The sequence below is a fragment of the Sylvia atricapilla genome, chromosome 2 (genome assembly GCF_009819655.1).
Source record: "Sylvia atricapilla isolate bSylAtr1 chromosome 2, bSylAtr1.pri, whole genome shotgun sequence".
Lineage (NCBI taxonomy): Eukaryota > Metazoa > Chordata > Aves > Passeriformes > Sylviidae > Sylvia > Sylvia atricapilla.
This window is the reverse complement of record NC_089141.1, coordinates 75488488-75504984: the sequence shown is the minus strand read 5'-3', so window position 1 is coordinate 75504984 and position 16497 is coordinate 75488488. Positions and strand designations below refer to the sequence as shown.

The window sequence follows — 16497 nt, the reverse complement described above, 5'->3', positions numbered from 1 at the left end:
CACATCCTCCTCTACCTCCTCATCAAGCTGAAGGCTTCCAAAGGAGTACTTATTTCTAGGCATGGGAGAGGAGCTCAGCACGACGGGGTTTCCAAACACCAGGGGGTGAGTGAAGGGATTAATGACCTCTGAGTCAGAATCACTAGATTCTGTCCCACTGCTGGTGGAGCCCTCCATCATCTGGATGGCAGCCATGTGATCCATCATGCCACTGGCACGCAGCGACTGCATCACTGGGCTCTGCTTGGACTGTGCCCCAGCTGGCATACCGTTGGCCATCATTTTGCCTTCTGGAGAAGACATCTTAGCCACCCCACCTCCTTTGCAGTATCTCTCTGATCTATACTCCTGCCCAGGGGTTGAGGATATCTGGCTCAGGATAAATGGATCTGTAACTGACTTATTGCAGAGATTATGTGTTTTCTGTGCACGAGGCCGTTGAGAACCTGGAGAATATCTGCAATACCCGTGGCAGTTAGTGGCATGGCTGTCCTCCTCCCCAGCCCTCACCCTGCAGTCGTGTCCGTTTTCTGAGACATAACCCTGAGAGCCAGTTCTACTCAGGCTCATGTTAGGGCTTGACTCTTTGCTGCTGGGAGGCAATGGAGTGGCCAGCGGACTACGGCTGCCCGGCCCTCTAAACATTTCATCAACCAGAGAGCTATGCCTTGGCATCCTGGGGCTTCCCCCAGGGTAGAAGGAGAGATTAGCTGTGTTATCATCAAGGTACTCTTCGGAGAGATACTGGGAAGACTTTAGAGAAGCTGAGGAATCCCTATATCTACTTCTATTGCGATTTTCATCTTTGTAGTGAATATAGGCACCACTGGTCAAATCACCCTCATAATTGTCATTTGTTTGGGAATATGACCGGGTTATTTGTCCTCTGAGGAGATCATACTCGCTATCTACATCACTGCAGTCAATGAAAGGAATGGAGGTGCTGCTGCCATGAGCAGCCCTGGAAGCTGGACCTGTGCTTGGCTGCTGTGATTGAGGTCTGTTCTGCTGCATCCTATCCTTAGCAGGCTCCTCTTCTTCCTCCACTGTTGAGACCACTGCTCCATCCACCTTTCTGCCTTCCTTCGGACTCTTCTTCAAGGAAGGGCTCTTGTGCTGTCCAGTGTCTTCTGCTGAAGATTTCAACTCCTTCCCTTGCCGGCAGCTCTGCACTGCTGCAGCATCATTGTTGTCTCCATAGGCTCTAGCACTCTGGAAAGATAATAGAGGGAAGGCAAGGGGGAGACAAAGGGAAAGACAAAAGGGGAGGGAGGGTGGGAGGGGAGAGGTTTGGGAGGGATGGGAGCCAGAGGGAAAAGGCTGCATGTAATTATGCACCAGAATTTTGCATCTGCAGCAACATAGGTATCTCTTGGAAAGGAAAGAGGTAACCCAAGTCTCAAAACTAATTAAAATTTAAAAAAAAGAGGTTTCTGATCTTCATGAACAGAAAAAACCATAGGCTAAGCAAAGGAAGAGAAGGCAGACAATGCAGTGACAATGTAAAAAGGGGTATTTGTGGTGTTTCCATGCTCTAAGGCGGCCACTAACACTCTAAAAACATCAACCTGTTCACACTACCCTGAGAAGTTGGAGGAAAAGATAAAAACATAAAACAAATTCTGCACAGCCTACTTAGATACACTAAAAAAGTTATGTGTGGGCTTTTGAGCACCCTACCTTTACTCCTTGGAACATACCTGCCACTGGTTCTTAGGCTGGCTTTTCTGCACACATCTGCCCAGCAGCCATGCTCCATCTACCTGAGCTTGTCTCAGCAACATTAAAAGGCTACAAGCTATTTGGAATGGGCTTCAACTATAACAAAATTCTCTGAAGTTTCTGAATTTGCAGAAAGGAGAGAGCCTATGAATATCAAAAGGAAGTGATGCATGGAAGGTGAAGATTCAGGTAGCATTCTTAAAATGCATTAACCTAGTAGCTTGCTCCTGACATTTTAAGCTCTACCTAACATAAGGTTATGTGATCAAAGGTTCACCTCCACAGACACAGATGAACACAGAAAACACTGGCAAGTGGAGAAACCACAACAACCAAGTCTCCTCTGAAGGCTGTCCCAGGAGAGCCATCAACCCATATCCTGGGAGTGTTTGGGAGGTCAGCAGCTAGAGAAATAAGAGCCAAAGAGTGGAAGAGGGTGAGGCCACTGGCATTGTTTGTGCTTGTGGGATTGCTGTTTTCTGTGTTTACATGTGTGGTGGCTATGTGTTCATGTACTGTATATGTGCATTCATGTGGGTGCCTGCAGTGAATACATGCTCAGCCTCACTACCAGCTGGACCTGGGAACTTGCAGCTGCTGCAGCCTCACCACTAATGGGCTTTTGAACTTGTGAACTCCTAGCACATAGTAGCTGTCAGCAAAAGATAAATACATATGGTATCTACCAGAGATAATGGCTTAGAAGGCCAGAGGTGCAATTTTTCTGAGGAAGTAATTGTTCTCCTCCCTGGTTAATACCTGGTTAACACTAACCTAACACCTTGAAATGGGCAACCAAGACCTTTCAGCAAAAAAAAGTAATTGTACTTTCCTCAGAAGCAATAGCCAGCTACAACCAAGGACCCCTGGCAGCAACACTGAGGGTTGCAATTTTTCAGATAGTCATTAGTACAGTTCAGACAAGCTCACTATTCATAATTGCCTGGTTGTCTGTAAGCAATGCTGTTTCACTCAGCAGAACCTAAAGCTTATGACACCCAGGGCTCCATAGCTCCCAGTTAAATGGTAACTGAGCAGAAAACTATGCTCCTAGGGTTTCAAAACAGCAATCAGTGGAGGGTAATCTAACAAGAAATGTTTAAAAGGATTTCATTTCCAGGGTTTCATCAACATCACTGACTTGTTTTGGCACCTCTGTATGCTGTTCTGAAGGCTGTGCAGTCAGACTCCTGATGGAATGAATCTTGCTGTGTTTCCTGGAGATAAAAAGAAAATCACATAAAGAGCTATTTCAGGGTTTTTTTCTACAAACAGGAATCAAAAGATATGCTTCTTTTAAAACAAAACCTTTGAATAACAGCTTTCATAAAATTTTGCTCCAAAACAGATTAACATTCCTCCTTTCTTCAAAATTTTAATGTGCTATGAGTTGCAAACATAACACTGTAAGAAATGGGGGAGGCATTGAAGCAAAAATGGTCTATCAGGTAAGCATGAATCATAAGCAATGAACTATTATCATGGTCTTTGTGGCATTTTGGCCATTACTTTCAGCTCACCATGAGCATGATGAGTTCAGACAGAACAGGCTCTAGCAAGCTAGAAGACTTTCAGTTTCCCTGGAGACCTCTCCCTTGAACTTAGCTGTACTTTTTCTTACTTTCAATTTCATTCAGAGCTGAATACGTCTGTTCACATACATTAACCACATCCCAGCAAAGAGGGTGCAAATCAAATTGGGAGAAAGTTACCTGTGATAGTAGGATGTTCATTGCTGAAAAACAGATTGAAGACTACTGATTTTAGGTGAACTATAAATTATGAAACTTCTGCCAAAACATTCAGGACCATGGGATATTACACATGTAATAAACTGTCAAATCAGCAGAAAAGGAATTTTTGCTTTGGACTGGTGCCAAGATCTCAGACTATAACTAACTGGAAATCATTACTTTTCTTAGATTACAGCATATTAGGATAATAAATTTATTTCCTCTCACCTTTCAAACTGCACTTTTTTGTGCCCTCCTTCCTTAACATAGTCAAGAACTTGCTTCTGAGTCCGACCACTGGAAAAAAAAACAGAGTTAAAGTATTTAATACAATATACCACCTGGTCATCATAAACTTGCATTTGGCTTGCATATAAAGTCATAGCAATCAGAAAAATAATTGTCACTATCAGCAGAAATTCATGTTAAGATTATACAGACGGGGACCTGGTCAGATATACATAGATTTTTAGCATTTTGCATGTTACTTGCGTCTTTTTTTTGTTATGGAGCTACTTTTTGAAGTCATTTCAGAACTGCTTGAATTCAGCTGTGTGGGCCCTATAGAGTACAACATTACTGGGAAGTCACTACAATGGAAAGTGAAGCAGGGGTTAAGCGTTCCTCTCATGAATTCATATATTCTTGAATCCTTTTTAGTCAAATACCAGCCTTATCAGATATTGGTAAATGCTGGAACCAAGATGAAACCCCCTGACATGCACTTCATTCTTTGGTTGCTACTATAAAACACAGCTGTTCTGCAGAGATTTAGTCTGGAAATCTCTTTCTCCCCTTCTGCTACAGGGTGTGAAGTAGTGAGAAAGCCCAGTGTCATCTATTGTGCAAAGCTATAAACTCCAAAGCAAACTGAAAGCAGCACAGGAAACCCACAGCTCAAGAATGCTCCATTGAGAGCCAAGTTCTTCCAATTCATTAGAGGCTTTCAGGGCCTGGAAAAGGTTACTGAATGTAGTAACACAGATTACAGTGAGTGAAGGATGAAGCCAAAACCTGCTTTCCAAAGTCTGAGGTAAGTTGAATGACGTACAGTTTTCTATCTACTTCAGGGAGAAACTTAACAAGTTATAGCTTGTTTACCCAACATAAGTCCTTCCATCTTGATTAATTTACTTTGCAGGCAGCAAACAAAGTGGGAAGAGAATCATAATGGCTACATATACACTGTGTTCTTGTGCAAGGCATCTAGAGTGCATCATTCATCTCAGCAAAGAGCGTTTCTGGCCGTACAGCTTGTATCAGCTTCACAAACAAAATAAACTGTATGAATAAAAGGATTTCCCCCCTGGCATACACAATGCAGTATCTACAGCGATGCTTCTGCCAGTGTTATAAAACGAAACCCCCAAACAATAACCCAACTATTGAAAGCTTTCCTACAGGTCTACCTGTATGTAGGTATATCAGGCCTTATCAGACGTGGTCATGTCACATAAATCCTTTGTGAGCATAAAGGTTCCTGCATAAAGCCACTGCTTTTAACTGCACAAATACGGGTTTATCACACGGACATGCAACAAAAATACAAATCTCTACTCTGATACATAGGAAAGACCCTATCCTAGGAGCAGAGGATGCAAAGAATCCCCAAAAATTGCTAGGTAGTATTGCTTAGGACACAGGTGAATTTTCTTGTGCAAAACCAGCTGGATCCTATATACCTAATATCTTTCTTTCAGAAAGCTACTTTGCAACAGCTACTACAAAATTAATTCAGGGTTTTCTCCTGCAGTGTTCTTCACACAATTCTGGCTGAGAAGATCCAATGGAAAATATAAAGAAGCAAACTACAATGTAAAAAAGGCGATGTGAAAATAACAGGTTTAATCTTAGACCGCTATGGATGTGATTTTGAAATGGAGAGGCAACAAAAGTGGAAAGAATGCATGTCTTACCTGAACCTAAATGAAGAACCTCTAGAAAAAAGAACAGGTTTAGGCTTTGGTTTAGGTTCCTCAAAAAGCCTGAAAAAGGCATGATGCTCCACACAGATCTTCCAGAAAGACTTGCAAAAATCTCGACTGGCCATAAGGAATTCCAGGGTGTCCTGGAATGAACTCTGAAAATTGGGATAGCATTTGCAATGTAAGCTGGTAAGCAACATAGATTAGAGAAATGCATTCACAAATCAGGTGCTACACTAAAAAAAAAAAAAAAAAAAAAAAAAAAAAAAAAAAAAAAAAAAAAAAAGAAGGAAAAAAGGAAAAAAGAAAGAAAGAAATGAAGAAAAAAAAACCCCAAAAGTTTCTTCCCAACTTACTGGCTTCAGGCTTAACAGGCCCTATCCTCCTAACGTTGAGACATTACTGGTCTGCCTGTCAGTATCAAAGCTATTCCTCAAACTTCCTTTAATTGAAAAATGTGACAGAGATAAAGCAGTGGTTTGAATGTTAATGAGAAGTTGATTATATGCTATGCCTTAATAATTGATGATACAGTACCAGAGTTGCAGCTAGAAGATGACTCTGAGACATTCTATTACGATGGATTCAGTTTACATGTCTCCTCTGCCTGGACTGCTCACCTGAGATGCCAGGTTGATGTGCACAGTAGCAACAGTGAACACAAGCAATTAAAATATTCACGAGGTGATAAAAATCACATGTGATCTGTGAGTAGAAATTTATCAAATGACCTTTTGTTAACTTCATCAACTCCTAACAAGGACTTACATTCACATCAGGCCGTAGTTTGATAAGAAAACGTTTCCTCTTGAAGCTCAGCTTTCGAACCTTAGCCCAGTTGAAGGCATTGATCTTGGTGTGACCCTACAGAAAACAAAGCCAGCTGGGTTTAATCATTCCGGATCCGAATGGAAAAATCTAAACCACTAAAGAAGTTTGTCATAGATTAATCATCTGTTCACTTAACTTGAAATGATGATATTTCTTATAACTCATCCTCTGATAATGTAAACCATAAACATCTGGTGCAATGACTGAAGGCAGGCACTTACGGTTAAACTCTTGCAATACACGACTAGTTACTGTGAAAACATTCAACCCAGTATCACCGCAGAAGACGGGGTGGACCAGATTTTGCTATCTTGCGCCACTATGCAGACTCAGTATTTTCTGTGGACTAAATCACCTTCTAAAGCTGCCTCACTCTATTTCCACCAGTGACAGAGAATGCAGGGAATTCAGACATGTTGCCTCACTTTGATGAAGTAGATTTCCTCCCTCTTTTTATGTCTGCAGGGCAAAATAAATATCCCTTTAAATATTGCTGTGGAAAGAACAAGCAACTGCAGGTTTTGTACTGGAAGTACAAAATACTGTGTGCATTTTGACCTTTCACAGGGAACACCAGAAGCAAAAGCCATCTAAATAAATTATTTGTCTCTGAAGAGTCAGAGAATGATTTTTGGGGAAAATGCAACCAATACCATAAGCAAACAGCAAGAAGGAAATTATCTTCATAATACTCCAACTCTCAGCCACTACAGCGCTAGCCCCTAGCCTCTAAAAGTTTCATTCTCAATCTATGTCAGCAGGTATTGGAGGTATTACATTAAAATATTCACAACAGCAGTTTGTTCAATTAGGACTTCAATACAAACATTCCTAGAGCACAGCACGGAAGTTTCAGAGAACTACTACAGGATTGCTAAACGCAGAAACTCACGTTGATCTGGGTACCATTGCTAGACAGCTGTAGGAGTAATGACAGTGTAATGATCTCTGCTAAGTCAACCAGCTGTCTAAGAATCACATAATTAATCTACTTAAAATAATCAGCAGCACTGACACTGATTTATAAATAAATGGCAGACTTTAAAATAAGCCTGACTACAGCTTATGGCATTTGAGAGTGAACCTTCATCTTCATTGGGGTCATTCTAATGAGATCCTCATATTTCTTATAAAAATAAGAACTTAGCTCTTGACCTAAGAAGTGTTTGAAGGGAGCCCTAAGCCTATTGACAGACACCAGTTGTTGGGCAGACTCCAGCAGGTCAGAGCCCAACTTCCTTTTCAGCCTTCAGTCTTGGAGCTTGACCCAGCAAAATTTCCAAGCTTTTCAGAAACTTTGAAAACAAAACTGTTTTGGAACTCCAAAACACATTAGGTCACGGACACATGACTTCAGACCTTGACAAATCAAGCCTTGGGCCATCAACCTGCAGCTACACTTTACAAAAGGATCTCAGCTGCCTGCTTGGGCCTCAGAAGTCCATGCTGCTTTCTGTGGACATACACATTCACCGTGAAAAGAGTCTTAATTTACAAGGCTTGACAATTCATTAATTCAGCTGATGAAAATGCTGTGGGGGAGAAGGGGAAGGGCCTGAACATACAATTGCTTGAGTTATATGCATTTCTAACACAACACTGTCCTAGCATTCTCATGTTTCAACCTATGATTCAGTTTTGGGGTTCTACTGTCAACTCATTTAGTTGATCAGGGATCTTTTTAATTTGCTGCCTCTTTTTGGCTGTTTGGGATTTTTAAATCTTATCTCAGAGCATTTGGGTCAGATACTTCTGGGCTTGTTTGTTGCTGTTACTGTTCTTTATGGAAGGACTCAATGTACTTTGTAAGGCTGGAAACGCTAGTAGTTTCATCATAGTCAAACAGTTAAAATGAATAGTCTTTTTTGACAATTGTAAAAAGGGACATTTTAAAGAACAGCTTACTGTTTTTAGCACAGAATCAGGTAAGCATCTAAAGTAAAAGCAGCTGACACCAGCTGAATACGTGTAGCTCCACAACTGTAAAAGCTGAATTTGTTCTTTACATAAGGGGAACTGCATAATAAGAATTTGACAAATTTACTAATGATGCTTCATGAGTAGTTACTAGACTACCTGGGGTAGGAAAGGAGAGCAAATAAATAAAAGGAAAACAGTTTGGATCTTTAAAGGAAAGAAGTAACATCCATGGATTCAGTAAAGATACAATGGCCAAGGCAGGTCAAGAAAATTGTAAGAACTCCGACGAAGTAACATTACAGAGAATTTGCATTTACTGCCTTCATCCTTCTGCATGGACTCCAGCTGTCTGTTTTCTTACTTGTCTCTGCTTCTCACCAATTTAATGTGCACCATACCTACAAGACCCACCTGCTCCTACATGTAGGAGAAGTCAGCATGAGCAACCTACAAATCATGAGCCACGGCTCAGTTTGCATCTTGAACAGCACACTGTGGATGCAGATGGAATTCTACACTACATTCACATAAGGTAGGAGTCCCTAGAAGTAAAGGACCTAATGCAGGTATAACAGGCTTAATATCACTCTTAGAAAAACTTTGGAAGTCCCTGCATTTTCTCAAATGAATACTTGTAGACATGGTTGAGTTCCTGAATTCTTACTGCCGTCAGAAGCCTCTCTGCTTTATGAAGTACAAAATCACGTCCCGAGCAGCTCTAACCTGAAACACCAGAATGCCTGTGTTGGCAACAGCCAGGTTGATCTTCGTCCCCTCCCTGTCCTTGGCTGGATGCAAGCGTATCCCGTACATCTCCAGCCGACGGGCGATCTCCAAAAGCTGGAAGTCAGACTCTGCTGGTGTCTGTCCCCTTCAGAAAGAAACAGACAACACTCACAAGCTTGTCACACCTTTTAAATAGAGATCAAGAGGTCCTCTAGAGAACAAAGAGACACTTGATCAAAGAGACTGAAAATTGTCAGAGGTATAATACCTGTATGGTTTTTCTATGTCCCCAGACTCATATCAACTGGAACAACAACTTAGTCCAAACAAATATCGAATACACAGATTTTACACTCTATTATAAATTCTGATTGCTCCAATTCTGAGACACCTGATACAGCTAGATTTTAAACCATTAGCTGTAATAGAATTTACACTTTGTTTTCTCCACTGGAAAACATGCCATATTCCTAAAAAAAACAATCATGAATCGAAGCATGTAATGATGCTATTCATTGTAAAAGTGAATGTAATACCAAAATGAAGTAAAACAGAAGTAATGAAAACCTCACCATAAATGTTGTGAAGCCATAAGCACCGCCATCATTAATTGTGATGAAATTACACAAAGCTTTATTACTGCCAAAGAAATCACTACCACTTGCCTATTATTCAACCTATCTCAAAAATGAAACTGTTCACATCTTGAAGTGTTCTCGACAGCTAAAAAATACTTTTCTATGCCTTACTGGTACTTCTGTTCACCATCTTCCTAGTACAAGCCTTTTCTCCAGACATTAGGATAGCAATTTGCATCATCATCTTGAATTTTGTTCTCCCAAATCCATAATTCTGCAAGTACTCTGTGCTTTTCCTAAAACTATCACTAAACCCCTTCTTCAACCTATCTCAAAATACGGCACGGAAAGGTTGAAAGACAACATTCAGTGTCCTTGAAGCCAAAGGACTACTGTCAGAAGTGCCTGACTGATCAGTCGTGATTTGCAATCATACCTGCATGCACAAAATCAGCAGTAAAGCATTTTGTATGAAATAGACTGTAAAATAGCAGCATGCTTGAATGAATATCGAATCAACTGTGCTTTAAACATCTTGTTATGATGATGGGAAAAAGGCAGGCATAACCTTCAGAAAGTTCATAGGCTTTAACAGTTTTTGAAAAGCAATCTTTGAGAAACTCAGAGGTCCAAAGCTCTTTTGTGCTTCAGATCTAGCATATACTTACCATTAGAACTACTCTACAGGAAAAGAAGGCAAATAACAAAAACAAAGAAGTCTTACATGTGGTTACGGTGAAATTCCATGATTTTGTCTTCTAGTGCTTCTTGATGAGGTATATATTTGTTCTTCGCTAAGTGTTCACGATCTATGGTTTCATCAAAATCCCCAATCTCAGCTGTGAAGAATTTTAAGAAAAATCTGTTAAAACACTATATTACATCTGAATAATCTGGTCAATCCAAGAGACCCACACAGCTGGGAAGAGGGCAGAGAAGCAAACATAGCTCCTTGCAACCTGTGTCACGGTTTTATGATTCAGATTCCCACTACATTATTTTCCACAGATTACTCTCTTCTCCTCTGTGTTAGGATTTGACATGCGAGAAGAAGCCCCAGGATTTCTCCCATCTACCTCAACTAAGTCAGTTGTTGGACGTCAACTGAAGAGGTGAAGCCATCAGCGCTACCTTGACTTGTGGGGGTATAAGGGCAGGGGCAAGAGGGAGTGCAGCACTGGTTGAACTTATAACAGAACTTATCCATCTCTCTCACACTCTTTCATGGTGCACAGCTGGTGCAAGCACTGGCTTCCTCTACAGGCCCATGTCCCACATGGTAACCTTTGAGAGAAAGTCAGAAAGACGGTTCTGCTTGCTTGTTTTAACACCATCTTCTAATCCACCTCATGGGATTATGAAACCTTTGTCTTCCTCTAGTTCTGCAGCAGTTTGAGACACATTCTGTCTCCCTCCTCCTCAAAGCTGCTCCCATCTGCTGCAGTTATTCAACACTGTGTGTGCAACAGTATGGCACACCCACCTTCCATTTTGCAGCCCATTCAGTGAAATTTCCTTTTTTTGGCAGGTGTGGGGGTGAGGGGCAGGCAATCTATCTGTGGGTGCCAAATTACTATCTTGTTGCCTGCTATTCTTGGAATGTCTCTGAAAATCTTGCAGTTAGTTTTTTCACTGAACAGGCATAGCAGCTTCTGCCTGCAAACCTGATGGAGTAATAGCAACATCGCTGCAACAAAGGCTGCTGCTACCTTGGTAACGTCAGGGAAATTAAAATACAGTGCCCTCAAATTAAATGCAGGTTGTAGTCAGGCACATTGCTGCACAGCTGACCCAGAATATGACAGACCCACACTCAGATACACCAGCTTCATCCTCAGTTCTGCCCATGAACACGAACCCCTGGATCCAGCTCTGTGCAAACTAAGTCTGTTCAGAAAAAGGAAAGGTTTCAGATCACATTTAAAACACCGTATTTCTGACAAACTGGGATCAGATGTACCTTAAATGCACAGGGGGAACAGCAGCCTGGTGTTTGCACTGAAAATGAGGAACCAAAGCATCTGCGAATGACAGAGCAGTAGCTTTTTTGACCTAAACTGCCTTGCAGACACAGGATGACATTTTTTACTTTGAAGGTCAGAGGTGGGAAAGAGTTGAAAACTGAGACTGTCTGATTTACACCCCCTCATTCACCCCATCTGCTCTCAATCATTCCTTAAAACAGCAGAAATACTACATAACCTTTGAGAATTTCCCTTTTTAAAACTGTCCCATTTGTCCCCATCTCAGAAATAGCTCTCTCCTTCCAGTTTTACTCATCCTAGACTCAAAAATCTTCAAGGTTTATTTTTAATCCTACCTCAAACAAACAGTAAGTTTCTGTTCTTTAATGAAGCCATAAACCCACCAAAGTTTGCAACACCTCAAATAACATGGGCCTGATTCTTCAAAATGCAGTTCAAAACCCCTATGTCTGTCTACACAGATGAGCTTAACACACCTCCTGTAGGGCGTTCTTCAGAGTCAACAGTACAGAAGACACCTTCCTCACCTCTACATGATTTCTAAAATGTTCTCAGCGTTTTTCAACTGCTAATCCATTATCAAAATTGTCTTCCTGGCTTTCAAGTTACTTCTGAATTTGTTCTCTCTGACCTTGTACTCCACAAGCTTTTACTCACTGCCTTACCCTCCTTTTCCACGTTAAATGACTTTCTAGTAGCACTCCATTGAGAATGAGAGGAAGTTATACTGTAAATATTGTCAGCCTCACATGTAACTATTCTTTAAAATCTTATGGTGTGATTTAGCCAAAGACTTATTTACACTGCAGATGGTTTTTCTGTTACCTTGCAAGTGCATTACACCACGCTGCATTGTGTCTGCATTAGACTTCTGATACATCTAATGCTTTGTATTTCAGCTCATTCCTTCTTATGACAGAATTATAGAATTGCTTCATTTGGAAAAGACTTCTAAGATCATCAAGTCCAACTGCCAACCTAGCACTGCCAAGTCCACCAGTAACCATGTCCCCGAGTGCCACAGCTACACGTCTTTTAAATACCTCCAGGGATGGTGACTCTACCACTTCCTGGGGAAGCTGATTCCAAGGCTTGAATTTCTTATTTCCATGAAGAAATTTCTCCTACTATCCAATCTAAACCTTCCCTGGTACAACGTGAGGCCATTTCCTCTTGTCCTGTCACTTGTTACCTGGGAGAAGAGGCTGACTCCCACCTGGTTACAGATTCCTGTCAGGAAATTGTAGAGAGTGATAAGCCCCCCCCAATCATCCTTTTCTCCAGGCTAAACAATCTCAGCTTCCTCAGCTGCTTCTAAGAAGACCTTTGCTCCAGAACGTTCCCCAGCTTCCTTGCCCTTCTCTGGACACACTCTAGCACCTGAGTGTCTTTCTGAGGGACACGAAACTGGACACAGGATTTGAGGTGTGGCTTCACCAATACTAAATACAGGCAGACAGACAATCACAGCCCTGGTCTTGATGACCATACTATTCTTGATAGAGGTCAGGATGACACTGGCCCTCTTGGGAACCTGGGAACACTCTGGGTCTTGGTCAGCCCATTTTTATACTTCATACACCCACTGCAGTGCATCATTTGCATTATCCGAGTGTCCTCTCACTTCTAACACTTTTTACAATGCTTTTAAGGTAGTTTTAAATCGAATGTTTCAAATAAAAATTTCATTCTGCAATATACATGCTAATTTAGCAGAAACCTATTTGCTGTCATATTGTGATTTTATGATAAGTAGCAGTCTATAACATTGACATAAGCTTGCATACATAATACATGGGTCTCCTGGAATCAGATATTCCCCATGGAAACCACTCATTGGCACAGCATTAGTAAGACATACAATAACTAACCTACATTCTCAATCTCTCCCTTTTGATACCATTATTCTCATCATCTGTTTACTCTGATTTTTATTGCAGACAAATACATAATATTTCTTTTGCCATCGAAAAATATGCTAGAGACGAAATAAATAAATGCAGGTAAGATACAGCTATAGACTCTTATTGGAGAAAATTTTCACAGAAAAGCATTCATGAAACACAAGATGGACAAATAAAAGGGACAATTGCAAACTTCCAGCAGAGGTTTCTAAGAAACACAATCATAAAGCAATAGCTCAAATGAAGAGAGACACATGCATTAGGGTGCCCACTGCTCAACGTCTTTCTTTGATGCAGACATTTAGTAGGAAAACTCAGCCTCCTAGAAGGCAGTTTAGCAAATGAGACTCAATTTCCCTGTATGATCAAGATTTTTCTTATTGCCTGAAATTAAAGAAAATTAGAACTAGCTTAGCCAAGGAAAGAAATACAGCTGGATTGCTGGACACTGTAACAGGAAAAAACAAGAGACAAAAAACCTCATGAGTCAAGGATTTTATTTTTTTAAGTCTGTGCTGTCAAAATACTCAATTTTAAGATGGTATGAGGACTACATAATTTCACAGCATCTTTCTGCTACTCAGTCACACTGGTCAATGTATGTTCTGCTATGCCCATAGCAAACAGAACCATAAAATAACTGCCTTTCCAACAGCAACTAATGAGAAACCACCCTAACTCTCTAACAGACTATGACAAAGAATCATGAGATTTATCTGCTCACCTCCAAAGAACTTCCCAATGTCTTTGTTGACTGTAATTTCCATACAACAGCATTACAGTGGAAGTTCACAATATGGAATTGTACAAGGACCATGCAAAACAATGTCTATTATGTTATACTTGCTGCTAATTGGATTTTCCTAATGTTATTCTCAAGATGAGTATCCATAGTCTTGAAAGGGAAAACATACAGTCTTTCAAGTGATGTGGAAACTAAAAGAAGCTTTGATGTCATGAACAAAATTGATGTATGATTCTACTGGACAGCGTTATTGTGCATACTTTGCAATTAAAAAAAAAGGAGGGTGGTTAAAACCATCATTTTCTTTTCTTCCCTATCAGTTTCCTCTTAGGACTGTGATTTAGACTGGCATTCTAAGCATGTTTATTTACTACATTCTCTAGACAGCACACAGATCTCCAGGAATTTGAATACCCTGCTGACATGATGCAAATTATAATAAAACAGGATTTCAGCAGAATTCAACATGTTTGCCACTGCCCACAAAGTCTACTTTTTAAATGGTCTTTGGCAGCCTATCAAACGCCCTGAAAATTCAAATCCAGTGACCAGAAACTCTTCTTTATTTGAAATAGTAAATGATCTGTATTTGAATGCCATTATACAGAACTACAATAAATTGTCAATACGGCTTAAACCTGTCCCTACAGCAGCTACTGACAGGTAACCCTGCAAAGCATGTCCAACCAATCATCCTGTTTATCTGTCTGGAAAGAAGAAAAAAGGGAACTTACATTGTACTATATGTGAGATTAGGAGGGCAGTGCTGGTATCATTGCATGTTAGCCTTCCCTGTGCCAGGTCCTGCTTCACTTGCAATGCAAATAGGTACCTGCAAAACAAAAGTGAACAAAGACTTACACAAAGCAGGAGGGAAAGAGGGGAAAGTATCCCAGCTCTGGCTTCGACTGCATGTTCCCTTCACGTTTTGGAATCTACAGAAGTGATCTGAATTACCTAAGTTTAGAGGGTAAATAAAACACAGCAGATACTGCATTACAGCCATTACAGCTGTACACAGTGGCTCCTTTGAAGAACCAAGATACCTCTCTTTTTCTCTCTTCCTCCCTCCGTTTGGAATCGAGAGCAACGAGATAGGACAGTGCTAGCAAACGTGACAGCTATTAAGTACTCAGCAAGAGATAATGCAGCTGCATCTAACCGTGAAGGAATGACAGATAAACCAGTAATGTAGAGTTATCAGTTGGCTCTTGTAGAATACAAAGTAAACTCCACCTTAGCACTTATTTGAGAGTGAGGCACAAAATTTTGATCAAACAACTCTAGCTAGCTCTGATACCTTTGTGGCCCTAACATCTGCATTGTCCATGTACCAGCCCTTTCTAACCTTGCCAAAACCATTTCAGCAGAGCAATTCTACAGGGCCAGTTTAAACGCAGGGACAACAGAAGTCCAAAACATTATTTGATCATTTAAATTTCTCTTAGCTTCAATAGAAACTGGCTCAGTTCCACGCAATATCCAATTCTTCCCTCCAAAAAAACAGCAACAAAAAAGACAGCTACCAATGGGCATTTTTCCTACAGCTGATATGAAACCTGAAGTGGTGAGACACATTTTAACAAGCCTTCCAAAAACTGCAGCTCTTCTGGAGAACTCATACTACAATCTCAATAATTTTAATAAGACTTGACTTTAATAGGTTTAGAGAAAAGCCCTCATTTGGAAAGTGAGTTTCTGAATGAGAAGATGTAGGTACACCAAATGAAAAGGACAAGCTGATTTGAGGAGTATGGAAAAATACTCTGTGTGTGCATACTGAAATAATACAGCAAATCTACACAACATCCTTTTGAAAGTTGCAGACATCTGTCTACCCATACAAAATTCAGCCTGGTAGAGGAACATAGCACAAAATTGTTATAGTCTCTTCTTTAAGTGATGAAGCAGTTCCCCGAGGATATGCTTTCACATCCTACACACTGCTGTGTGTGTGTGTGTGTGTGTATATATATATATATATATATACATATATATATATATATATATTCAAGTCCCTTAGCATATATATTTAAAATCTAACAAAAAAAATCATTAGGATAACAGACACATCTCTAGGTACAGAGAGAAATCACCAAAAACTAATTTTCAGTTCACATACTAAGAAACAGATATGCAGAATATCTACTCAGAAACAGAAATGTTTCATTAATAACATCATGTTGCAAGTTTTCGTTAATCCCTTTATTCTTTTTACTCTTTCTTTTTTTTTTTAGTCTTTACTAAGTAAATACTCCTTCTTCCTACCCCACATTTCTACTTTTCTCTTTCCACGCCATCAAGCAATATCAATAATTTATTCTTCTCTATTCCAACGTTCTATTGCCAAAATAAAACATGCGAAAGAATAACAGTGTCCATCACAAAAGCAGACTTGTTCTTTATAATCCAAGTCATAAGGACACCA

General features: G+C 40.4%; 1 protein-coding gene across 5 annotated transcripts in view; it reads right to left on the bottom strand.

Annotated features, from left to right (window-relative positions):
- FARP1 (FERM, ARH/RhoGEF and pleckstrin domain protein 1) overlaps nt 1-16497 on the bottom strand; it is a 204506-nt gene that overhangs the window by 45305 nt on the left and 142704 nt on the right. For 3 of the 5 annotated variants that reach the window (XM_066313468.1, XM_066313463.1, XM_066313464.1), the window contains exons 6-13: nt 14804-14901; nt 10160-10274; nt 8855-9002; nt 6149-6244; nt 5372-5535; nt 3684-3752; nt 2864-2939; nt 975-1212 (exon numbers count right to left, since the gene is read on the bottom strand). In XM_066313468.1, the coding sequence (XP_066169565.1) occupies nt 975-1212; nt 2864-2939; nt 3684-3752; nt 5372-5535; nt 6149-6244; nt 8855-9002; nt 10160-10274; nt 14804-14901 (1004 nt within the window). The remainder of the gene's footprint in view (nt 1-974; nt 1213-2863; nt 2940-3683; nt 3753-5371; nt 5536-6148; nt 6245-8854; nt 9003-10159; nt 10275-14803; nt 14902-16497) is intronic. The other 2 variants (XM_066313465.1, XM_066313466.1) reach the window with 1 other exon arrangement.